Here is a 26349-nt window from a genome sequence, read left to right as displayed (position 1 = left end):
CAGAATTTTGCACTAATTGGCTATTATTTGTTGATATATTGGATTGATAAAATTATCAGTAATTTAAACAATAAACATACACACCAATATCCTGATAAGAGTATGCGTCATTCTAATTACACACCAAATCAACAACATTTTTACACAGATTCTAATTCACCATTTTAGGTTTTGCTGAAATTTGGTGTTTACTTGTACCATTGCAGAACGAAACATCACCAAACCTTTGTTAACTGGTCTTGATGTTAGAGACTCTTGAATTTGCCAAATTTTACAAAAAATGAGCAGACTAGAGTTATTAAAATTACATTTAAAGATCAAGTAGGTGTGATAAGCGTATAGCAAAGGTCTCAACTTGAAACTGCTTCTATGGGCTTTCATATGATATATGATACGATGGGGATTGTCCTCAAAGATTATCTTCAAAATTTTAAAAACAATTCTCTAAAACTGTTCATAATGTTTTTAACTGATCCCCAGAGTTTTCATTTGGCCCAATGATGGAATCACTTATGAGTTATCAGTTTTCAGTGTTATGTTGAAACTATTTCACTCGTTGATCCATTAGATGTATAGGGTGCTTTCATTATTGTATATTTGATGTCTCCTTTCACTGTATATTAATGTATCAAGCTGTTGGTTTCAGATGCTACCCCCTCCTCTCCCTTCCATTCCATAAGCAAGCAACAAAGTGAATTTCAGGCTGGCTGTAGCAAACTCGAAGAGTTCCAGTTGTGCACACAGGCATATCTACAATTATTTAAAACAGTTCACTTAAATTCTGCTTTAAAAACTTTAATAGCTTTACTTAATACACATACACACAGATATATATCATAATTTCCCATAATTAATACATATTACATAATTTCCCACATTTCATGGCTAAATATTGAATTCGTTGATTTAATTTATTTTACTTTGCTTTTCTGCCACTTTTGGCTAATTGCCAAGCAAGTGATGATATGAAGGAATTGATGACACTCACAAAGGACACCCATGCTTGGAAAAGGATTTGAACCCGGAACCCCTGGCATCATAGCATACTGTGCTAAACACTCCACTATGGAGATCTGCTCTTAATATTTGAAAACAACTTTGTGACAGAAGTTGATTTACTGTTAGTAAACGCGGCAACATGAAGAATGTGTCACTGATCAATCCACACCTTCTTTTTGTTTTTAAAATTTTTGGATCATCCTAATTACTACTTCAGAGATGGAAAGGTTACAGGTCAAGACTTTGAGTAAAATTGGTTAAAACGTAAGGATGCTAGAACCAAGGTTGCATTCCACTTTATATATACTTACATTTTAAGCCAATTTTATCCATGTCTTGACCTTCTAATAAGTCTCACTCAACTTCCCAGTCCTGAAGAAGCAGATCAGAAAAATAAGTAACAAAAGGAGGCACTCGATTAATATCATGTTGATTGCACATGCTGTCAACTTTTTTAAAATTTCTTAATTAATGTAGCAAAATGATTTGAAAACAAACAACACAAGTATGAGAACACAAGATAGATTATGGCAGAGTGGTTAGCACAATGTGCCATGATGCCAGAGGTCCTGGGTTTGAATCCCGACCTTGACATGCATGTTCTTTGTGAGTGTCCATTCATCAATTTCATGATATCATCATTCATCCTCATTGTCGCAATTAGCCAAAACTGGCAGAAAAGTGACGCTAAAATAACAAAAATCAAATCAAATAAAAATAAGACGGATTATACACAAAAATATCATGAAAATTAAAATAAATATTTATGTACCTCTGTTATCTTGTCATCAAGTATTAGAGGAGCTCTTTCTTTGGGAGGTAAGCCCTCAACATATTTACGAAATGAACCTAACTGTCTGATCTTTTCCAATACTTCATGGTTCAAACCATCCACTACATCAGGCACTTCCTTAGACTCACAACATAATATGCTCACAGGGTTGGAATAAAAGTACTCCAGCATACAATACTAGGAAAAGAAGAAAGTACAATGTATTATGTACATTATGAAATACTGAAATTTTCAGTTTTTATTAAGACAACATTAATTCACATGTAACTAACAGCAGTGACACAAACATTAGTATCATATGAGGGCTACCTTACAAATACAAGAACAGTCTATGACACTACTAAGTGAATGGTATACTGTAGCAACATCCTTAAATATGTATTTAACCAGATGGCTAATGGATACTGTCAGTGTCGTTCTTCCCAAAAAAACAATCTATACATATTTTTTAATACCGTATTTACGCGTGTATAATGCGCGTGTGTGTATAATGGGCACCCGGTTTTTTGATAGGGAAAAGTGACAAAACAATTATATCTCTTATATAATGCACAGTATAATCCAGTTTCAAGAATGGCTTTCTTAGTTAGGTCGTAAAGCTATTGTTATGCTGATCAAGAGTGAATGACATCATACCTATTCAATGAATCGCTTGTTGCAATGTGAGAAGAGAACATTATCACTTGTATATGCCATGGCTTACCAACACACACCACTTCCCCCTCTCCCTCCACTATGTCTACCATCCCAAAGCTTTCACCCTTTAACCACCTTATTTATTCTGTAATAGTAGAAAGATAGATCACAATTATGTTATGGATTTGCAGTAATCAGGGAGTTATTTTCTGTTATTTCTCACCCAACAAATACCGCTGATATGCATCCCATGTGACGGGAGGTGCATTCTCGAATTCCGCCAGAGTGGCACTGCTTTTCTTCGTGTCGCAGACCCTCAAATTAGCAGTTAGCAGGACAAGATTTCTTCCATTAAAGCATTTACACACTTCATATATATAATATTATTTGGCCAGTAATACATTTTTATTATTATTTTCTTTTTCCTTATATTTTCTTTCATCCAAAGTACCATAAAAATCAGAATGTTCCTTCATTTTGTGATGAAGTTATTTCAACCGCATTTCACATTAGTGTCACAATCTTGAACGGAATACTGTTGCCATATTCAGAAACTACAGGATTTAAGCTTTACAATGATATATAACATGATAGGGTTCCGTAATCATGAAAAATCAATGCGTCACAAAATCACAGAATGACCTTGCAGGGTTTCATGTCGGCTGTCCGAATTATTCCGTGGATAATACGCACTACAGTTTTTGGGAGCAAAAATTTTAGAAAAAAGTATGCATTATACATGAGTAAATACGATATAATTTTGTTATTACATCTGACATGTCAATCCAAAACAGCATAATTGTGAAGTCTCTTTTACACTATTTATAAAAATATTCAATCCATAAAATTACTGGAAGAAATGGATACTCCAATGCATGAGCGATATCTGCAAAATAAGATCAGTTTGCAAAAGTTTCCACTGCAGCACTGCGGTCACAATGGTGGGTATGTCTGCCGAGTTTGTTGATTCTTTGGCAAGGTGTAGAGATGTCATTTGCAGACATTAATGTATCAATATAAATGAACAGAATTTACAAGGTTTGATCAAATGAAAAGGTACGAAACGTCGTAACAACGGAATCGTTTATATAATCCCGATGCCGCGATGGGAGAACGTAGCGTGATATGTAGGGGTGCGATTGGAGTCGCCACGTGGCATCGGAGCATGCAGGGGAACGTGAATGCGCAGGAGAGAGCAGAGGCTCCGATACAGAGCGCCGTCTAAGTGACGCGGCAGTGCATGTTCGGACAGGATGGCGTTAACACTGGCAAATTCGACTGTTGAGGAGCAGCGAGGCGTTATCCGTTTTCTGACAGCGGAAGGTGTTAAACCGGCTGATATTCATCGCCGGATGGTGAACGTTTACGGGGAAGGCGAACGACCGGGACTGCTCACGGAGGGTGTGGTTCTGCTCCATGATAACGCACGTCCACGCGTCTCCAGGGTCACACACGCGGAACTGGCCAGGTTCAAGTGGGAGCAGCTAGACCATCCACCCTACAGTCTGGACTTATCCCCCTGTGACTTCCATGTGTTTGGTCCCCTGAAAAAGCATCTCAAAGGAAAGCGCTTCACCTCGGACGATGAACTCAAGGATGCTGTGAAGGACTGGGTCGCGTCACGGCCAAAGGAATTCTGGGAAAAAGGAATCATTTGGCTCGTTCATCAATGGGATCAATGTGCTCAGGCCTATGGAGGATACTTTGAATAAAGTATTCATTTACACCGACAGTGTCGTTTTGTACCTTTTCATTTGATCAACCCTTGTATGTATCATGCTGTGTTTTTATAATGTTTAAAAAAATCGACAAACCTGCCACATATGAAATGCAGTCTGTAATCTGTTTATTGAATATCAGGAACATGAAATTGGCTGAAATATATTCAGGGTGGCCACTCTAGGACCTTGATAAAATTGAGGTGTAATTCCCAGTTTTCAAGTCAAACTATCCAAAAATTCAAGGGTCCAAGATAATGTTTCTCTATTTCGACCTTACGTATTACCGCCTCTCACCACCCACACACATGAATATATTAACAATATAAAGGGTCTGTGTGATTCCAATGTATCAAAAAATTATAATTCAATTCATTTAAATGATATGTATACTATTCAAAATATTAAATTTAAGGTCTGGAATTTACTGCCATTTCACTGACTCAGGGACTCGAAATACATCTAAAAACACAAGTCACAAATGTTACGGGATATACTAATAAACGAAGAATTGTTAATTGTACAAGAATTTCAAACTTAAATTTACTTAATAAACTTCACGATATCTTATCTTGCAATAATCTTCCAACTGTGAGATAGATTGTTCTGCAAAGGACACTAACAAAGTAAACTGATTCAGAGAATCCAGTTTCATTTTCCACGCAGCTTTCTTATCTTTGCTTTCTTCGATAAAAATAAATGCTAAACTGTGAAAAAATTGCCTTGGGACATTTGTAAATGTATGAATTTATTTGGATTAATAAAAGTGACAATTTTTCACGTCTACAGAGAAAAATTCACGTAGAATTCACGCATAATTCCCGTAGCCAATAATTAAAGCATAATTCCCAGAATTCACCAGGTGAGTAGCCACCCTGTTATTGTCAATTTTGTGAGGTGTATGGAGAACATGTCATTGTGTTTGCATCTAGAGTAAGCAACAAAGTATACTTAGGTAAGATACTGTGATGATTCATGATAACGCTCATCAACACACTGTCCACACAATGACATTTGGTAGGGAACAATTCAATCAACACCCCAACAGTCCACTTAGTGCCAAGTGATTTTCATTTGTCCCTGCATCTGAATCATGCAGGCAGGATTATTTTACAATGAAGGAATATGAAAATTGATGACAAGTATCTCAACAATTGTGGTATCTCAACAATTGTGCTATGTCAAAATGTAGTGTAAATGACAATATAAATGGTTTGTAAATATACAATGGATCCCCAATTTTAAGTTCTGGGTCATTCCATGCCAAACCAACCAATGGTGGTTGCATGACCATTTTAGAAAAAAATAATTTTTAGTACATAGGTTTGTACATGTTTCTAGATTTCAAAACCAATGTTCAAAAAAAATTATTGTCTTTAGTTCTTCTGGGGCAGCCATTTTTCCAACATGGCGTATGACTTTTTTTTGCTCATGTAGCAGTATACAGAAACCTTAATATCTCAAAAACCATTAAAGCTAGAGACCTGAAACAAAATTCATTTTGTAGCTAATTAAGTATACTTCCTATGATATTCAGGTATGTTTTGCTTGAAATTGCATCGTAAGTAGGAAAATTATGGTGGAAAATGGGGTAACAATAGTTAAAAAATTGCATTTTTAAGCCCAATTTTTTATTGAAGGGGTTTAGTCTAAGGCTTGATTTTTTTTCATGTGTTGACCTGCCTGCAAGGTGTCTGTAAATAAAATATCAGTGCTTATGCACCCCTTTTTTACAGCATGCGCTCAAACATGGCCGTTCATTGAATTTTGACAGTTTTCGGAGTTCAATATCTCGGATGGATCCTCTTGAAAAATTCTGAAATTTGGCACAAAGGAAGTCCTGCATGAACCAAACTCACAGTAAAAATCTCAACTTTTAGATTCAACTCGTTTTGGTCAATATGAGGTAACGTATGTCACCTAATTTCTGACGTTGCAAAGTAAGGTTAAACTACATTCCATACTTAGAATAATGAAGTCGTTTCTTTTTCTTTTTTAAATTTGGGTTAAATAAAGGCTCAGAAAATATAGTAACATAAGGTTGTAATACTTGACTTACCATAAATTGAAATTACAAGGTATGACAATTGAAAATCTGCGAAATTTCATTGCAAAAGGTTTGATTTATTAGGTACCCAGGACCAGTTGGTATTGTCAGCTCCAAAACTGAGCTTCCCCCATATTTTTATCAATGTAGCAGTACATGCAGCTTAAGATAGGCAGTGGCATGCCCAGGAATTTCGAAATGGAGGGGAGGGGGGTTACATATAATTTTTTAGTATACAGCCCTGTTTTTGTCACATTATCCTGCCTTTGACATAATTGTTTATGGAATACTAGGCCAAAGGTATTGGGTTATGACCCACACAAACCCCTCCTTGGGCACTCCACTGAAAGTAGGCTATTTATTTTGGAGTGTCAAAGCTGGTAGAATATATTATCTTTTCTTTCCTTTATTTTCCACTTTTTTTTTCTTCCAAGAAAAGACATTCGTTGAAATAGATGTGTCATGCACAGCAGAAGATTCAGAGACATGTTTTGATAGGATGTGAGGCAAGCCTGGAATTGATCTGTGCATGTACAATCTCTGCTGTCATCTTCCTTTGCCTAATGTGCCGAGAGTAGTGACTTGTGAATGTTCGTTATCTGTGACAGGAAATGAAGTGTTCTGTAATATTTTTAACTGGAGAGGATTGTCATAAATACCCTTTTGGTAAGGTTCCCAAAGACCTAACTAATCTTAACAAAGTCAGTGAAAATGATAACACTTCTTAGATCAAGACTACAGGTGTATGGCTTAGAGACAATATGCAAATACCATTAAATATAGCTTTTTATATGGTAAAGTATGTTGTGATCTTCAGAAGTACCACTTAAAGAAAAGGTTAAGTAAGGTAAGGTAAAAAAAAGTGTCAAGAAAGCCTTATACCAGTTAAATCAATATGCCTGATATGTTGGAGTAAAAGTTTCATATGTGGAGAAAGTGACTCACTTAAATGCCAGAATTGAAATCATGTCTTTGTGCCAAGCCAAGGAAAACTAAAGGAAATGCATGAAGTCTGTTCTGTTTTTTATGCATCTCCTGTCTAAAAACTGAGGAAGCTGATTGCAGAAAAACAATAAAGTGATCTTGCTCGAAAAACTATTCACATCCTACAAGGAGTGCAAAGGAAACTGGAAAGTTGCTTCTCACTAAGTATTAAAACTGAAGAAAAGGAAAGCAAGTGTGACAATCCTTTGCGTGGCCAGTACAATCCTATAATTGAAATTATAAGAAGAAAAATGTAAATGAGCAAAAAACTAATGTTGTAAAGGTCAGAATCATCAGTTTGATTGCTACCACTCGGTCAAGAAAAAATATGTGATGAACTGAAGGTTTCTGATAAAATACTTAGGAACTTAGTGAAAGAACAAAGAATCCTGCCTGATTTAACAAAGAGAATGAATAGGAAACTGGAGCTGACAATACCAACTGGTTGTGGGTAAATAATAAATCAAACCTTTTGCAATGAAATTTCGCAGATTTTCAATTGTCATACCTTGTAATTTCAATTTATGGTAAGTCAAGTATTACAACCTTATGTTACTATATTTTCTGAGCCTTTATTTAACCCAAATTTAAAAAAGAAAAAGAAAAGACTTCATTATTCTAAGTATGGGATGTAGTTTAACCTTACGTTGCAACATCAGAAATTAGGTGACATATGTTACCTCATATTGACCAAAACGAGTTGAATCTAAAAGTTGAGATTTTTAATGTGAGTTAGGTTCATGAAGGGCTTCCTATGTGCCAAATTTCAGAATTTTTAAAGGGGACCCATCTGAGATATTTAACCCCGAAAACTGTCAAAATTCAATGAACGGCCATGTTTGAGCGCATGCTGTAAAAAAGGGGTGCATTTCTAAGCACTGATATTTTATTTACAGACACCTTGCAGGCAGGTCAACACATGAAAAAAAATCAAGCCTTAGACTAAACCCCTTCATTAAAAAATTGGGCTTAAAAATGCAATTTTTTAACTATTGTTACCCCATTTTCCACCATAATTTTCCTACTTACGATGTAATTTCAAGCAAAACATACTTGAATATCATAGGAAGTATACTTCATTAGCTACAAAATGAATTTTGTTTCAGGTCTCTAGCTTTAATGGTTTTTGAGATATTAAGGTTTCTGTATACTGCGACATGAGCAAAAAAAGCCATACGCTATGTTGGTAAAATGGCTGCCCCAGGAGAACTAAAGACAATAAATTTTTTTGAACATTGGTTTTGAAATCAAGAAACATGTACAAACCTATGTACTAAAAATGAAATTTTTCTAAAATGGTCATGCCACCAATTTTTTTAAAAATTGGTTCATTTGACATGGAATGACCCTTCCTGGATTGTACATTTTCCCACATTATACATTTAATCTTGATGGTCCCAACATAGTAAAATATTATAAAATTTTCCTTGGTTTTACATAAGTGTTTTCAGCTTAATCCACTGAAAAATGTAAAATCAAGGTTCCACTGTATTCCTGTTTTGTTCTTATCAACCCATGAGAACTTACTTTCTCGCAATATTACCTAATTAGAGTGGAACTCCTATTTTATGTCTTTTATTTAACATTTTCCCTGCATTTACACTTCACCTTCCTGGTTACAATTAAAAATAACAGTTTACAGAATATTCCTGAGTTTTGATTTTATCATGATTTCCTCAAGGTATATTTACCAAAATAAAAATAAAAAAATTGCAAAACAAGGTACATTTTTCATTTCAGTTATTTTGTATGAATTTAGGGTTACAGATGTGTGAAAATTCACTTCAAGTTTAACATCCTCCCTGACTTTTCCAGGAATCTCCATGTAAACAGTGTTGATATTCTTATTTCTGTATATGTACAAACACATCTGTTTATTTATATTGGGCATTAATGATTTCTTGTTTATTTCAGAAACAATCTATTACTTAAAAGTAGGGACCTCAATTTGCGTGTTATTATTTCTGAAAATTGGCGTTTGTATTTTACTTACACTTTTCTGACAAATAAACCTGAATTTATGTCTTCATTGTGCTTTTAAACTAGTATTTGAAATTGTAGTCTCATCTCCTATGTTTGCTTGTGACTGTTTCATACGTGGGAAATGATTTTTGAGGAAGTTACTTTCTATTAATTTAATTCTTACCCAATAAAACAATGTTACGGCTCCCATGTGACGGTAGGAGGGCACTCAATCTCTGCTAAAACTGAGCCACTTTGCTCCTTTGCTCAGTGATGTAAAATAATTCTTGCACAACAAATACTGATATGGCTCCAGTGTGATGCTAGGTGCACACTCGATTTCTGCCAGAACTGTGCAACTTCCCTTGGTAACACAAAACATTTCTCGTGCAGCAAATACTGATATTATGGCTCCCGTGTGATGCTACGTGTGCATTCGATCTCCACCAGAACTGCATTACTTTGCTCGTTAACACAAAATCTTTCATATGTAACAAATAACGATGTTATAGCTACCATGTGCACCCTTGATCTCTACCAAAACCATGCCACTTTGCTAAGTGACGTACAATATTTCTCATGCAACAAATAGCAATGTTATGGTTCCTACGCAATGCTAGTTGCACAATCAATCTCTGACAGAACTGTCCCACTTAACATGGTGACATAAAATGTTTATCATGCAACAAATACAAACGTTACGAATCCTGTGTGACAGTAGATGCAATTGCAATATCCCGTCAGAACTCCGCCACTTTGCTCAATGATGCAAAATGTTCCAATAGAAGGGAAAAAATTGTGGGAAACATCAATATACATGTAATTTCAAGTAGCTGTCCATGTTTAACGTACACCAGTGCTCAAAAAATTTTCTTCAAAGCTAGGCGCCAGCTCTGAAAATCAGGTGCCAGGAAACCACCTGCTAGCAATTGTGCATACTATGTACAGTATGTTTCAAAAGTTGCACAATCCAAACTTTGAAAATATATACAGGGTTCCCATGCAAACCCCAAATCCATTTTCCCTGAGATTTCCCTGAGTTTTCCAGAATCCTCATATTTTTTCCAGAGTATTGAATGAACAGTAAATGACTACTATAATTTTACAATGGCCTCCTCCATTTCCCCTCATAGCCATACCATCCTCACCTTCTTTATTACTGTTGTTTTCTGATGCAAATAACAAAACTAGTTCAATAATAAAATAAAATTACACTTCTTTCCATGTAATTAAGAACAAAGATGACCAGTTTTCTAGAACTTTAAACAACTCTGAAACAATTTCTAACATATCTGATATAGAACATTGAAATATTTTCACACTTTCATAGATGTTTATAAATGGATACAATATCAATTAATCTGTAATGCATACAATAATAGTTAAGACAAACAAATTATCGGAATTTTTAAAACATATAAAAATGAAGTGACAATTATTAGTACCAATTTAAAAAGGAATAATAAGTTATTGAGACTGAAATATAAAACAAGAAATGTACTTAATGTCGGATACAGCAAATTAAGAAACTTTACTTCTCAGAAGCTTCAAGTTTTTTTTAATTGTTCTGCAATAGTCTTTGCTTCTTCTTGCATCTTTTGTTGTTTGGCTTGTAAAGCACAGATCTCACTTGCTTTACGTTTCATTTCTTTCCTTTTGTTTTCTTTGTGATCACATTTCTTTCTCATCTTCTGCAATGCTTCTTCGTATCTAATACGTGCACCTGTAACACTCTGGATCATATCTTTGCTTACTTCTACATTTGACACTCCTCCTACCACTTTCACTGCATCATAAACTTGCCGAATAGCCACAACAGACTCTTCTTTCAAGTTTTCTATTAAAACCTGCTTATTTACAGAAAACTAACTTTCCACAGATGCATTATCATGTGATAAAATCAAAACCAACTTAACAGTGCTCCATAACTCAGAGAAGACATCCTTGCCCTTCATGACACTTGTAAAAAAAGAATCTAGTGCATCAGTTTTGATTGAAAAGTTACAAAACTTCTTTCAATTCCTTTTCACTACTGACATTGTGCAACAATGTCTTAAACTGGCAAATTACTTTATCAGCAGTTACAGCCTTCATTCTCTTTCTCCTGAGAAGTTCCTGTATCAGGTCTTCCATGAGCTGAGCACATCGCTTTGGAAAGTGAGTCATTTGCTTCGGAACTAAACAACTGGCGGCTCTCACCAACCTGAACTTAAGGCGAGGAGATACAATTACGCACCAATTGTGCATTTATTTCAGTATCGCCCGAATAGGCACTGCTACTAAAACAAACCCTGGGTGTATCCAAGAGTATGAATTTCTCTCCATGTTGCAAGTGCAAACATTTTGTTATGTTGATTGTTAAGCTGGACACAATGTTTGAAAAATATGATGAATAATAATTTTCGGAATCCCATGTATTCCTTATGGGGAATCAACTTCAACATCAAGTTACGGCTAATCAAATGGAAGTTTCGACTTTTCCGCTGGTGAAATTCATCTTCAAACTGCCCTCTTCCCGTTGACATCTCTTTCTATTCCATCGGAAGTTTTATATTCACAAGAGAATGAATCAAATCATACTCCCATATGATCAATGCTTTTTTCCTTGCCTCCTGGCAGTGTTGCCAAACCTGATGGGCAAAAAAAGAACTAAATTTCACCTTAAATGGAGTTAAAACTGACTCTCATGGAGCTAGATTTACGATGGCTGGATAAAGTGCCTTCTAGGGTAATGTTAGTTGTCAAAGGGGCGGGTCACTGCTATTATCGTTAACTCTAAATTGATGACAATTTATTCTTAGTTTTCAACATCTAGATCCGGCGGCATCGCCCATAATCCACCGATGGTGGTATGAAATCGAAAGTAAAGAATTCCCTGACGACAATATTATGTCAATTTCACATCTAGCATTGCACTATAAAGAAGTAGCTGGGGAGATAAGAGGGAGTGGGGCGATGCAGACAATATAACAATATCACGTCACGTGCAAAATGTATAATTATGACGAAAGGTGGTCAATGTCGGAACCAGAGATGGCATCATAGTAGGGGGCATGGGGGGTGGGCGTCCAAGTTCACACCCGAACGAGTGCACGAAAGATCGATTGATTTAGTTTATTTTATTTCACGTTTTGTGCCTCTTGGCTAATTTGTGAAGATGGGGATGAGTGATGAAATTGATGAATGGACATTCGCAAACAACCAAGCCCGAGCGGGATTCGAACCCGGTACCCTTGGCATCGCAGCACGATGTGCTAACCACTCGGCCACAGGGTCCAGCTAGAGTGCACGAAAGAGCCAGATCTGGCTCCAAGAGAGCTAAGTTGGCACACTGCCATGGACGGAAGGGATTGGGAAGACCCCCGTGGAAATTGTATCGCATGCCCTTAAAAGGACTACGTTCCACAATCTTCTCTGTTGTTGGTTGCAAAAAAATTCTACAGCTAGTAAAAAACATAAGCTTCTTCTTTTCATTCACCTCTTTAGCTTCCAAAGCAGCTTTGGCACCAATTCCAATATCAATCTTTGTCAAAGGAATCAAGTTGTCAGAATTCGTGACATCAATTTGCATTAATTTAAAACTATTTTTTGCATTGTTCAAGATGTCACTTTTTATGAATCTCCCCATTACATTTCTAACAACACTTTCTAGGAGTCATGAAGAAATGGGAACATAGGTTTGGGGGTTTGGAACATTGTGAAATATGGCATTCTGGCATATCTGTTGAGAAAACTATTTCACTACATGATATTAATGTAGATCTGCTGGTCCTACAAGTAATTCCATTTTACACATATGTGAGCTATTGAGGCATGTAAAAATTCATGTGTCATGTCATGACTATAGCAATAGTTGAACATGATCAAAAACTTAAAATATGAACAAGTATTTATGAACAGTACATAATTCATATATGGCACTAGTAAGTAAATATTTAAAATTCTGTTCTAAATGCAGTAAATACAAAATCAACAATATTGCACACAAAAGATGGCAGAAAATAAATATTTCCCTAAACAGGACACTATTTTTTTACTATTTTGTAAAAAAAAAAAAAGAAGGAAGGAAAACTTACAACTACTCCCTAATAAGGGAAATCAGATGAACACTGGTTAACTTTAGACATCAGGTTATCTTTATTATGCATTTTCCACATCTTGAAATATATTTTACGTCATGTAAAAGATCGAAATCGGTTAATTAAATTTTAAAAAGTGCAAAATTTATGAGGGTATACACTTGGTCACCAGCCCTGGAATCACATTTAAAAACAAGAAACAAACAATCAAATAGATATGAGTTCCTTGCTGAAAGAGAAATGCTACAACAGCTTGGATTATCCACAGACAGGAGCATATTATAATCCCTGAGTTTTGCTTCATTGGGAACCATTAATCAGTTACAAGATTTTCCCTGAGATTTGTATTTTTTTCAAATTCCCTGAGATTTCCAGGTTTTCCAGGTGTGTGGGAACCCGGTATATATCATGAAAATTGTAAGAGATATTTACGCCAGGTTTTCTGCACTAAACTAATCCTGTAGGCTATCACTGGGTTCATAAATTTATGTTAGCATTTATCTAAATAAAAGCAATTACATTATTTTAAAAATCATTGTTAATTTGCTGAAAACATCTGAGATCTGATTTTCAACAATAAATACCAACTCAAACAATTTGTGGGATCATTTGTTGGTGTTTGACTGGTTGTAAAACAGTTGCTTTGCGAGGTTCAGCAGAAGCAGGGCATTTTTATTGGAAAACCTCTTGAACATGAGTGTAAGAATGAGTAGTAAAATACTCCTCAGGGTCAATCCATATGAAGTCATACAACATGGTTGCTTGACCATTTTTAAAAAAGTTTATTTTTTGTGTGGTGTGAGCCTCATATGTTGACAGTTCAGAACCACTGTCATTTTATTTTTACTATCACCGATTTGAAGATGGCGGGCATTTTTTTATCATGGCGCGCGCCATTTTCTCCATTCGTAAGCATCAGCGGCAACTTTTTTATCTCAGCTCTGGTAAGTCCTACGACAATGAGACAAAATCTGTGATGTTAAGCATATTGTAGGCTACAATTATATTTGTGTGTAATTTTCTAATATTATTCCTTCACAATAAATTTTTAGGTTAAAATTGTGTATTTTAATCGCTCAAAATTACATTTTCGGACATTTTTTTGAAGGGGAAGGGAGTTTGTTTCACACTTGAATTTTTTTGTGCAAGTACCTGTGTACCAATACAGTATGTCAAAATTATTTGAAGCTTGAGACTTTAATATTTTTTTGTCTACAGGGTCATAAACATGTACTTTTTGTTAAAAAATTCCAAGTTCAGGGTCAAATATCTCTAGTGGGCAGTTATTTAAAAATCTGAAATTTGTACACAATACTGTACTCCATGATAAGTAACTTGAGTAAAAATTTTGAGTTTGAGATTCAATTGGTTTAAGAGATACAAAACTCGTGAAAAATTCAATATTTTGCATTAAATAAGGTATGCCTAATTTCATTTCTTATTAACATTTTGTGTTAAAATTCTGCAAACTGTAATTTGGAATGTCAATGAACAACATTACAATCCTGAAATGGATCTGCAAGAAAGTATATGTACGAGGGCATGCTGAAAAGTAAAGCTTCCTATGTTTTTATTTTCTTTGTTACCTTGTAAATGTATTTTGGATTTTGAGTAACCATACATTGCACTTATAAGACTTTCCCGCTACTCAATTGAAGGTTTCAAACTTCTATCGTCAGGGTGTGCGAAACTATAGCGAGGAAAATGGCAGCATGTAACCATGCAATGTCAGTGGAGAGCCTGAAGTAGCGTGCCGTGATCGAGTTTATAACCGCAGAAAATGTGCCACAAATTGACATTCATCTGAGACAGGGCATTTTATGGGGATTAATTCGTATACATCAGTACTGTGCGATCTTTAATTTATCATGCTCTTAAAGAAAACTCCCAGCTGAAGAAATCTCAGCTATGTGAGAGAATGGAATGAATGTCCGCGAACTGCAACTGATGGAGGTCATCGGAATCGTGTTCAGCTTGGGTTTTCTTTACGAGCATGAACAGCCCAAGATCGCACAGTACTGATGTCTACACATTGATCCCCATAAAATGCCTTCAGTCTCAGATGAATGTCAATTTGTAGCACATTTTCTGCGGTTATAAACTCGATCACGGCATGCTACTTCAGGCGCTCCACCGACATTGCATGGTTACATGCTGCCATTTTCCTCGCTATAGTTCCGCACACCCTGACGACAGAAGTTTGAAACCTTCAATTGAGTAGCGGGAAAGTCTTATAAGTGCAATGTATGGTTACTCAAAATCCAAAATACATTTACAAGGTAACAAAGAAAATAAAAACATAGGAAGCTTTACTTTTCAGCATGCCCTCGTACATATACTTTCTTGCAGATCCATTTCAGGATTGTAATGTTGTTCATTGACATTCCAAATTACAGTTTGCAGAATTTTAACACAAAATGTTAATAAGAAATGAAATTAGGCATACCATATTTAATGCAAAATATTGAATTTTTCACGAGTTTTGTATCTCTTAAACCAATTGAATCTCAAACTCAAAATTTTTACTCAAGTTACTTATCATGGAGTACAGTATTGTGTACAAATTTCAGATTTCTAAACAGAGATATTTGACCCTGAACTTGGAATTTTTTAACAAAAAGTACATGTTTATGACCCTGTAGACAAAAAAATATTAAAGTCTCAAGCTTCAAATAATTTTGACATACTGTATTGGTACACAGGTACTTGCACAAAAAATTTCAAGTGTGAAACAAACTGCCTTCCCCTCGAAAAAAATGTCCGAAAATGTCATTTTGAGCGATTAAAATACACAATTTTAACCTAAAAATTTATTATGAAGGAATAATATTTAGAAAATTACACACAAATATAATTGTAGCCTACAATATGCTTAACATCACAGATTTTGTCTCATTGTCCTAGGACTTACCAGAGCAGAGATAAAAAAGTTGCCGCTGATGCTTACGAATGGAGAAAATGGCACGTGCCATGATAAAAAAATGCCCGCCATCTTCAAATCGGTGATAGTAAAAATAAAATAACAGTGGTTCTGAACTGTCAACATATGAGGCTCACAACACACAAAAAATAAACTTTTTTAAAAATGGTCAAGCAACCATGTTGTATGACTTCATATGGATTGACCTCTCAGCAATGCACACGCACTATGCCATGCTGGATGAATTTAAAAAGAAAGCGAGCCAAGGGCAGCCTAGGATTCTCTCAAAGAGTCCAATTACGGCACAAAATCTTGATTTACGATTTTTCACGTAAAAGTATAGCCAATACTTACGACACAGGTTGCATGCAACTGTTGGCAATATTTCAACCTGCTAGTGTTGACATATACGGATATATGTCTCAAAAATGTCACTTTTCACCCAACCCATAAAATCGCTAGTCAAAAATTCATCAAATGTTGCACATGACCAATATTGGTCGCAAATGACAGACTGACATGGCATCAGTCATCAAATGTCTAATTATGACCCTTCGATAATTTCTTACATAATTTTCTTACTCAGAAGTTCATTTCTGGAAAAATTTGAATGCTGCTTTCCGTCAGTTATTAATTTATATGATTTTCTGTACGGAGTGAACTGATAATTTTAAACATTGAAAAATATCTCAATGGATGAGGCTTTATAATGCAGAAAACCCGGTGTAAATATCTCTTACGGTTTTTATCATATACATTTCCAAAGTTTGGATTGTGCGACTTTTGAAATTTTCTGTATAAGATGCTGAGCATCACAGTATTCAAAACATCGCTAAATTATTTGAGAAGGCAGGAAATGGGGGACAAAGGGTAAGAAATTGTTACCGACTCTATGGAATGTTCACAATGTTGATAAAAAAAATGCTAACTTACGCTGTACTGCAATTTGAACTTAGAATCTTCAAAATTTCGTACATATTACAGCAAAAGATCACAGTCGCCAGGCAACCGGGATTTTTCGAGCCCTGACGAACACCGTAATTTTTTTGGTAAGATAAAATTTTTGAAAATCTGTGTACTGTACATGCACAAATATGGTATACTTTTTAAAATCTAAAACACAATATTGTTAGATTTTCATCGCATTTTATTGTTTCTTGAGCACAAAATGTGTTGAAATTCACAAAAAAGGAAACAATCACATTTTATGCCAAATTCACATTACTTTTTACTAAGGAAGAACAACACAGAAATTCACATTAATTCGCAATTTGGAATGTATGGAAAATGTGTGTGTCCTACCCCCACATCCCCTAAATGTTACTTCATGGCACGGTGCTATATGTACGGGGAACTTTGCCTTATGGAAAATGTGTTCAGAATATGTCACTGCACATACATTAACCCTTCCTTTGCAACAATTAGCAGGTTTGTTGTTATCACATTATACAAAAAAGTACATAAAAGTATTTATAAAAAGAGCAAAACCTACCTTCAAACCTTGAATCAACTGATGAACTGATAAATCACAGAAAAGAAACATTTCAACTAGAAATTTGAGAACTCTGGCTCCCAAGTGGAATGGTGTTGATTCACTTATGACTACCTACAAGAGAGGAAAAAAATTACAAATATACATGAAGTAGAACAAACCCAATTCACTTTAAACTGAAAATATTACACTAAAATACCAATAAGTGGTATATTGAAACAAATTTAAAAGTTGGTACAAAAATAAGGCTGAATTTTGGATTCAGAACTGGAATTGTAGTGTTAATATGAATTAAAGTAAAGTGCTCCCCCGTGCTTTGCACCACGCCATGAAGGCTTATAGGGGATGTGGAGTTAGAGCCCTACACTTTCTTGATCATGGCCCAAGGTGGGGGTGATGTGATCAGCACCATGCCCCTGGCTGCCTTTACCCCACAGTTTTCTCCAGGTACCCACTTTATACGATGCTGGGTGGGTGCCGGAACTGCTTGAACAGGTGGAAAGAATCCCGGTTCTCCCCTGCCGGGAATCAAACCCAGGTCTCCGTTATTGTAGGGTGAATAAATTCTCATTTAGAGAATGTACTCACTTTTATCCGCGAAGATGAAATTAATCGAAAAAGAAAAAAACAGCTTCATGGATAAAAGTGAGTACTAGTTTCTCCGTATTTATATACTACCACGTCTCTCTTTTCCCAATTATGAATAGAGATGGTTTGATGTAAATTTCTTGCCGATACCAGTACAAAATTTACCGATACTCATACTCTACTCATCCTACATAAAATTGCAAATGTTCCTTGAAGAACATGGAAAGTTAAATAACATATTTAACCCTACCACTCCAATACTATTATCTGTAATATAGTTTCCCAATGGGCGAGTTTGATGAATCCATACATTTTTGCCTTACATACGGTTCTTCTTGCTGCAAGGGCTAGACCCTCCAATGTGTCGTGATTGTAATGTCATTTTAAGTATTCGGCATATTCATGTTGAATGTGCTGATTTTGCTTTCCTTAGGGTAAAAACACAGAGAAGCACATCACACATCGCACATCGCCAGAAACTCACAGGGACAAGTTTCCGGTAATTCAAAACCATGGAGTTAAATGGGGAGAAGCATAGTGGAGCCCCGCTCATCGCGAGAGGTTCCCAAGAATAAACATGGTTTGATCTTGGGTCCCTTGTTTCAAGTGGAAGGCTCCGTGATTGGTCCACTCAAGGTCACTTCTCCCTTTTTTGGAAGACACCCTCCTTTTTCCTCACTTTTTTTGACAGAGTTGTCGTTTGCAAGCTTGTGCTGTGGTGGTCAATGTGCCTGTCCGACAGCCAGTTCTTTCATTCTATCTTGACATTTTTATGGATTGACCAGACTCCGTGCCATGAGCAAGGGTTCCTGTGCCTCACCGTGTTTTTACCCTTAGGTACACATTTAATCTTCCCAACTGTGCATTCCTGTTGGGAGATAACAACAGTGTTATATCAAATATTTTTAGCTTTTTGCAAAGAGTCAGTCTCTTCCACTGTCTGTGAGGAAGCTTTTAGTTTATTCTTACATTTTAATGTGTTGTGTTTGTCTTGTGCATGTCCCTTGAAGGAAAAATTTCCCCGAATACATTGCAGGGTACAAAAATGGTAATATGTGCCAATGCACCCAAAAAATTTTAATTTAATCAATCAATATTTTACAATACATCTGTTTTGATGTATTGTAATACTGCATGAGTGACTTACATAATTACATCAATATTTCAATATAATGCTCGATTTTTAAGCACAATATTCATTTATGCTGACCAGTATACTTTAGTGAAAATTATTTTAAAAAAATTTCAAGATGAACTTCGATTGTGATCATAAGCATTACAATTGATAACTACTTGATTAAATTTTGATATTCTCCATAGAAATGTTCCCTTAGCATGATGTTCTCCTTATGTTATCGTCAACTTCATACAAACATATAATTTATATATTAGAAAATTTACCACTACAAGAGGTAGGCTCCTAGAGCCTATAAGAGAAAGACAATTGCTTCTTATTTTCTCTTTGCATTATTCAGAACTTTCTTCTTGAAAATATAGAGCACATAAAAAAAAAACTGCAAATTCTCCCACTAAGCAAGTGACAATACAAATTACTTTTCTAGGAAACAGTTTCTGTGTGCTCAAATAGCAACTCCCCCTGACTTCTAGTGTTAATTAATGTATACTAGGTGTGACAATTTATTCCCAGAATGGCCACAGCATGTCACTGGGGTTGCAAGTCAGTTAAACTCATGTACCCAATAATCTTTGGACATGTGAGCCACACATCAAATGAGTAATTTGTTCTCAAGCAGCAGAGGACATAGGCAGTCTGTGGTACAGTTTTGGCAACAAAAAAAAAAAAATCCACACAGATGGTACCTTGAACCTTTGACAGATGCCCAGAAACAAAAGTTGGTTTCACATTTCATCTGATCTTTTACACAATGCAGGGATGTTTGATGAGTCATTATTGGTGAACAAACATGATGTTTTCAATATGACCTGGAAACAAAATGTCAAAGAAACACACAATTCATTCATCTGGGGGGAGGGGGAGTGTCTTGCTTGCAGGTCAAGACCATTCTTATGTGTTTCTTCAATCGCAGGGCCACCATGAATTCAATGCACAAAGACAAATGGCGAGTCAACAATGTTATTTGAAAGTGTTGAAAAGGTTACAGGAATCTGTTCAAAGAAAAAGACCCAAATGCTTGTTTGACACATGGATTCTCCATGATAATGCCCCTGCACATGATGTTCTACGATTTCATTACTTTCTGGCTAAGAAATACATTACAAAAACAGACCATCTGCCTTATTCACCTGACTTTCCAAAATTTAGAAATGCCCTGAAGGGACAAAGATTTGCTGACATTCCTGACATTCAACACAAAGTGACAATGGTAGAGCGAAGTAATCCCAAAAAAAGATTTTCAAGACTGTTTGCAGATTTGGCACCATTTCATTGCTTCACACAATGAGTATTTTGAAGGCTGCCAGTGCAGTTAAGCAAATTTTGCTTTCAGGGCCATTCCAGGTATTAAATTGCTGCACCTCGTCTGTAACCAGGCAGTGGCATGACCGGGATTTTTGTAGGAGGAAGTATTATGTCTTCTCTTCTCTAGCAGGAAACCCTATATTTTGCAATATTTTTGGCAACCGATGTTTTTTTTTTTCCTTTTTGGTTCACACCTTGGATATGTGTTATTAACAATAACAGGGTTACAGAACATTCTCCATCTTGCCTCGATAATTATTTGAAATCATATTGTGCCACAATGTGTTGGTACAAAAATGCACTTCCCCATAAATTTGCAAGAATGAAATATGGACATCTCTACTTACAACTGACGTTTCACTTCTGTGCAAATGGCTTATTTCAACCTAAATGTCATCAATGTCAAAATACACACACCAAACAGTTATTACTAGAGGAACATATTTTTGGTAAATAAAAAAGCAAAATTTCGGTATAAAAACTGAGTCAATTTCGGGTTCAAAAGCGGTAAATAAAATAAAATATCGGTGTTATAGCGGTGAAAAATTGGATCAAAAGTGGAATATAAAAAGACATTTTGGTTTTAAAATTGTGAATATAATCCTAAATTTGATTTAAAAACTACACTTATTCCACAGAATTAACATTTCAATTCTAATAGCCCATTTATGTAGTTATCCGAGTATTAAGTTTATTTCTGTGTAAAGGAGTCAATTTTTGTTTCTCCAATATTAACAGCAGAATTAATCAATTTTCCTGGAATTGCATAACTCTCAGGATAATTCAGATCTCTGAAGGTGCCGCGTCTGTGAATAAACCCTAAATTTCATGTTTAAGAGTTAATTTCGCTTTTTGCAGTTCATTTCGCATTATTTCGTGACAAAACATGGTCACAAAATGCATCTCACACCTTTCAAAAACATGAAAAATTAACACTACAATGTGTTTTTTTCAATTTCATTTTTTCATCAAAAACAAAATATGCATGCCCCTAGTTATTACATTTAGATCATGCTGTTCATGAATAAATGTTTAGTTGTACTTTATTTGAATACTGTTTCACAACTGTGGATTTTTCGATTTGTGAAGGTGACAGGCACAATTAACATTTAATTCCCAAAATCAATAAATTACACATCATTCTTAAAATCAGTTACCACTCACGTGCCTCCTTCAGTTACATAATAATAAAAATTTTACTTATTATTTGCCCCAGTTTTCAAATAAATACCATTAGAGATTGATTTTTGTAATTCATGTTTGTGACTACAGTGCCAGATGTGATTTACATCACACATCTAACCATGTTCACTTTGATTAAGTTGAAACATATTAACAGAATATGACCACTGGAAATGTGATTCCATAATCAAATATGCTTACAAAAATGATTGAAGTTCAGTCTAAGCAAGTTTGCTTCATATTAATTACATGTACTAGTATTTTTTTTTAATATTCAGACATTATATTCAACACTTGAAAATTTATTTATCGTATTTACTCACGTATGATATGCATTTTTCACAAACATTTTTGACCCCAAATCTGTGGTGCGTATTATGCATGGAAAAATTTGGTCAGCCAACATTAAAACCATGCATGTTTTCACTGTCACTGCATATAACACGTATATATCAACAGGCACAGATACAAATTACCAGGTTGGATTTCCTTAGTAATAACATTACATTAAAAAACACTATAAAAGTGAAATGGCAATTTCCCATGATATTTCACTTTGTAATGGAACGTTTTGAGACACCAAGAAAAGCGGTGCCGCACTGTTCTGGCAGAATTCGAGCATGCACCTCCTATCGCATGGGATGGGATGTGTACCGGTAGTATTTATTGGGTGAGAATCAATAGAAAATACCTTCCTGAGTGCTGCAAATCCATAATATAATTTTGATCTAGTTTTCTTCTACTACAGAATAAACAAGGTGGTTACAGAAGAGAAAGCTTTGGGATGCTAAACACAGTGGAGGGAGAGGGGAGGAGGTGGTGTAGGTTGGTCACTCATTGTAAACACATGACGATATTCTCTTCTTGGTTTTCATAGCAGCAGGTGACACATTGAATAGGTATGATGTCATTCACTCTTGATCAGCATAGCAACAGCTTTACAACCTACAACTAACACAGCCATTTCTTGAACCTGAATTGTACTGTGCATTATATACGAGATATAATTATTTGTTGTTCTTCCCAATCAAAAAGCAGGGTGCGGATTTTACACGCACGTGCATTATACATGTGTAAATATGGTAAGTAGGTTACAACATACCTTTTCAATAACATTACTGAACAAAATCATAGATGGTTGGACATCAAAGACAGCCACCTCTATGAGAGAGGATATGTGGTATGGAAGACTACGATGTACAACACTACTGCATGTAGCAACTCCAAAAATCAAGACTACTGGAAGCTTTTCAACACAGGTACTGCAATGAAAAAGTTATAAATTAAAATCATAAGTATTCATTCACACTGAAGTCACAAGAAATAATTCTTTCAAGGTTGGTTTCAGTTGATTATAATTTTTAAAATGTACATTTATTCATGTCTTCTGCAATTTATCATTTAGATAATCGTTCCCGGCATCTGCGGGTAAGTGTTACTAAACCACACATAATCAGTAAAGACTCATACATATCTTCTGCCATGGTAAAAGAAACTAGAACAAGAAGTCTTTTAACTTTATATTCATGTCTTTGCTTTCCCCTCTTTTACTGCCTTCAATGCAGAAGGTAATGAATGTGCTCTTGCTGCACCAAAACTGCTTAGTGGTAAACTGGAAACGCACAAAAACAAGAAAAGTAATTATTATTACATCAGAAAAACCTAGACTGGATTTGATATTACTGTAATAACGGAACACATGTGTGCAGGGCATTCTTAAAATTTTACGAGCTTATGCATCAAGTTTCATCCAAATTGCAGAAAATGCAGGTGGTGACTTGAAACCCAAACAAAATGGTTACTCTTTCCTCATGTTTGAAACCTTGTGCCTTAACATTCAATCTTCCCCCCCCCCTCCCACCCCCACATTCGATATGGACGGAAATGAAAAATGCAGACTGATACTTTCATAAAGTTGAAATATTCTGGGAAACGTGCAAAATTTGAAATATCATCAAATATCTGCTCATATTACATAGCATAAGCAGATTCAAATTGACTCACATATAAGTTACAGACCAGTCTACAGCTGAGTGGTAAACAAAATAACTTTCAGACCTTGATGCATCTTACATAAACACCAAATTTGTGATATATGTGAAAAAATATAATTATTCATTTCCCTATTGATTTTGGTTAATTTGGAAGAAAACTCTTCTTTTTTCTCAAGTAAAAATGAATTTGACGTTAATTATACAATTTATGAATTTAAATACTGGTATTCATAATTGGGAAAAGAGAGACGCGGTAGTATATAAATACGGAGAAACTAGTACTCACTTTTATCCACGAAGCTGTTTTTTCTTTTTCGATTAATTTCAGTGGCCACTGCCACCATCCTCGTTGGAACTTGCTGTAATGTTGCTTGGCATGTTGTAGCCTTTGGTTTTGGTATGGCAACACTGCGATGTTAGGAATTTGTTCAATATTAATTATTTAGAGCCACGATAAGAGCCGTGGAAGAGCATCTGGCTACCATGAGAAGACCTGGGGCAGGTGATCTGCACCAGGAATTTTTCCACTTATCTCCCTGTTCCTGTGCGGCTGAATCCCACCCAGCCTCATAATTGGGTACCTGGGGGCCAACCCTGGGGGTAAAGGTGGCCGGGCATGATGCTGATCACATTATCCCAACTATGGCTGAGATGAAGAATATGTGGAGCTCTACATATTCTTGATCTCGGCCATAGTTGGGATAATGTGATCAGCATGACACCCGGCCACTCTATACCTCCACATCACCCCATATGCCTTCATGGCATGTGTGCACATACACAGGGGCACCTTTATTAATCATTTAGAGTAGCAGTGTTACACCTTGAATCTTGCAGGTCTTAAAAAAGTTAGTGCTATTTGTGGGCTAAAGAACAATAAGTGTCAAGCGGGAAAAAAACAAATACTTCCAATATTCTTCTGTTTGAGTTAGTGTTTGTGGACAAAAGAACAGGGAGAAAAAGAAACTGACAAATTCTTTTGTTTCAGTTTAACAGAGGAGCAGAGGCAGCTCGAAACATTTCTGCCATATACAGAGATAATGTCATCGGGAAGAACAGGGCAAGAAAATGGTTTTATTGTTTCAAAGAGGGCAACGTTTTACCAGTGAAAATAAAGTACCTTTATGTCAGCATTCAAAACACAAAGGAATAGCTGAACCCTAACAAAAAGCAACTCCTGTACAGGAGATAGTCCATCCACAGGTGCGTATCCAGAAATAAAATTTGGGGGGGTCCCAGCCAGAAGTGCCCCCACCCCCAAGCCATTTTTTAAAAAAGTATGCTTTATGCACAGATAGGCTAATCGGGATTAGACCTACAGTTTATAGTGGCACTTTGTGCCTCTACAAAGTACCGAACCCATGACCCATTTATTACAAGATCACAACGTTACAACTCATTGATTCTTGCTTAGAAGTCTCCTCTCTTTCCATTCTACCCGAATTTTCTTCAAAATTTCTGAAAGTTTAACCCAATTCACTCTATCAAAGGCTTTCTCCAGGTCTACAAATACTACAAACACCTCCTTTCCTTTCTCTAAATATCTTTCCCCAATGGTCCTCAGTAAACCAATTGCATCCCTTGTGCCTCTTTCTTTCCTGAAACCAAACTGTTCTTCCTCTAACTCGCCACTGACCTTCGAGTATAGGCGTCTGTTCAGAATTCTTAGAAGAATTTTTGACGAGTGAGATATCAAGCTGATTGTCCTGTACTCAGAACATTTTCTGGCATTGCTTTTCTTCTGCAGAGGTACCAAAACAGTCTCCGTGAAATCTTGTGGCCAATCCCCTTTCTCATAGATTTCATTGCATAAGTGTAGTATTTCTCTTTTTCCATCTCCCAGGCATTTGATAAGTTCAACAGGAATTTCATCAGTGCCCGTTGCTTTCCCATTCCTCATTTCTTTGAGTGCTTGCTCAAATTCTTCATTCAGGATATAGTATCCTTTCTCATCATCAGGCACGTCGTCTTCATTTTCTACATTCAGACTGTCTGGGCGATTCTCTTTCTGGTAGAGCTCTTCAACGTACTTTCCCCACACATTCGATATTCCTTTTTTGCCTGTGATTTCACATCCTTCCTCGTCTTCTATCATCCACATTGTTTTCCATTTCTTCTTTTGGATGCCCAAACAGTTTACTTCATGATACATCAAGTCATACCTTCCTCTTTTTTCCAGTTCTTCAATTTCTTCACATTTTTGTTTCATCCATTGTTCTTTTGCCCTGTCAGTTTCTCTCCTTAGCTGGTTATTCAGTATCCTGTAATTATGTCTTCCCTCTTCTGTATTTACATTCTTCCATTTTCTCCGTTCCTCCATTTTTTCCAGCATACTTTCAGTAACCCATGGTTTCTTTGCACTTTTCCTTTCCCTGTAGCCTATTGTTTCATCCACTGCCTTCTGTAAGCAGCTTTTTATTCCATCCCACATCTCATCCTTGTTGTTACAACTAGCTTTAAACTTAGTATAGTTTCCTTGGAAATGTTCTGCAAATTTTTGTCTTTCTTCTTCTTC

General features: G+C 35.9%; 1 protein-coding gene across 1 annotated transcript in view; it reads right to left on the bottom strand.

Annotated features, from left to right (window-relative positions):
• The window catches only part of Orc3 (origin recognition complex subunit 3), a 114450-nt gene that overhangs the window by 52909 nt on the left and 35192 nt on the right, over positions 1-26349 (bottom strand). The window contains exons 6-8 of the mRNA XM_083127970.1: positions 22943-23102; positions 17631-17744; positions 1772-1969 (exon numbers count right to left, since the gene is read on the bottom strand). Of these exons, the coding sequence (XP_082984096.1) occupies positions 1772-1969; positions 17631-17744; positions 22943-23102 (472 nt within the window). The remainder of the gene's footprint in view (positions 1-1771; positions 1970-17630; positions 17745-22942; positions 23103-26349) is intronic.

The sequence above is a fragment of the Lepisma saccharinum genome, chromosome 1 (assembly GCF_977018435.1).
Source record: "Lepisma saccharinum chromosome 1, izLepSacc3.1, whole genome shotgun sequence".
In the NCBI taxonomy this organism is placed as follows: Eukaryota; Metazoa; Arthropoda; class Insecta; order Zygentoma; family Lepismatidae; genus Lepisma; species Lepisma saccharinum.
The sequence above is the reverse complement of the archived record's forward strand: the minus strand, read 5'-3'. Positions and strand labels throughout refer to the sequence as shown.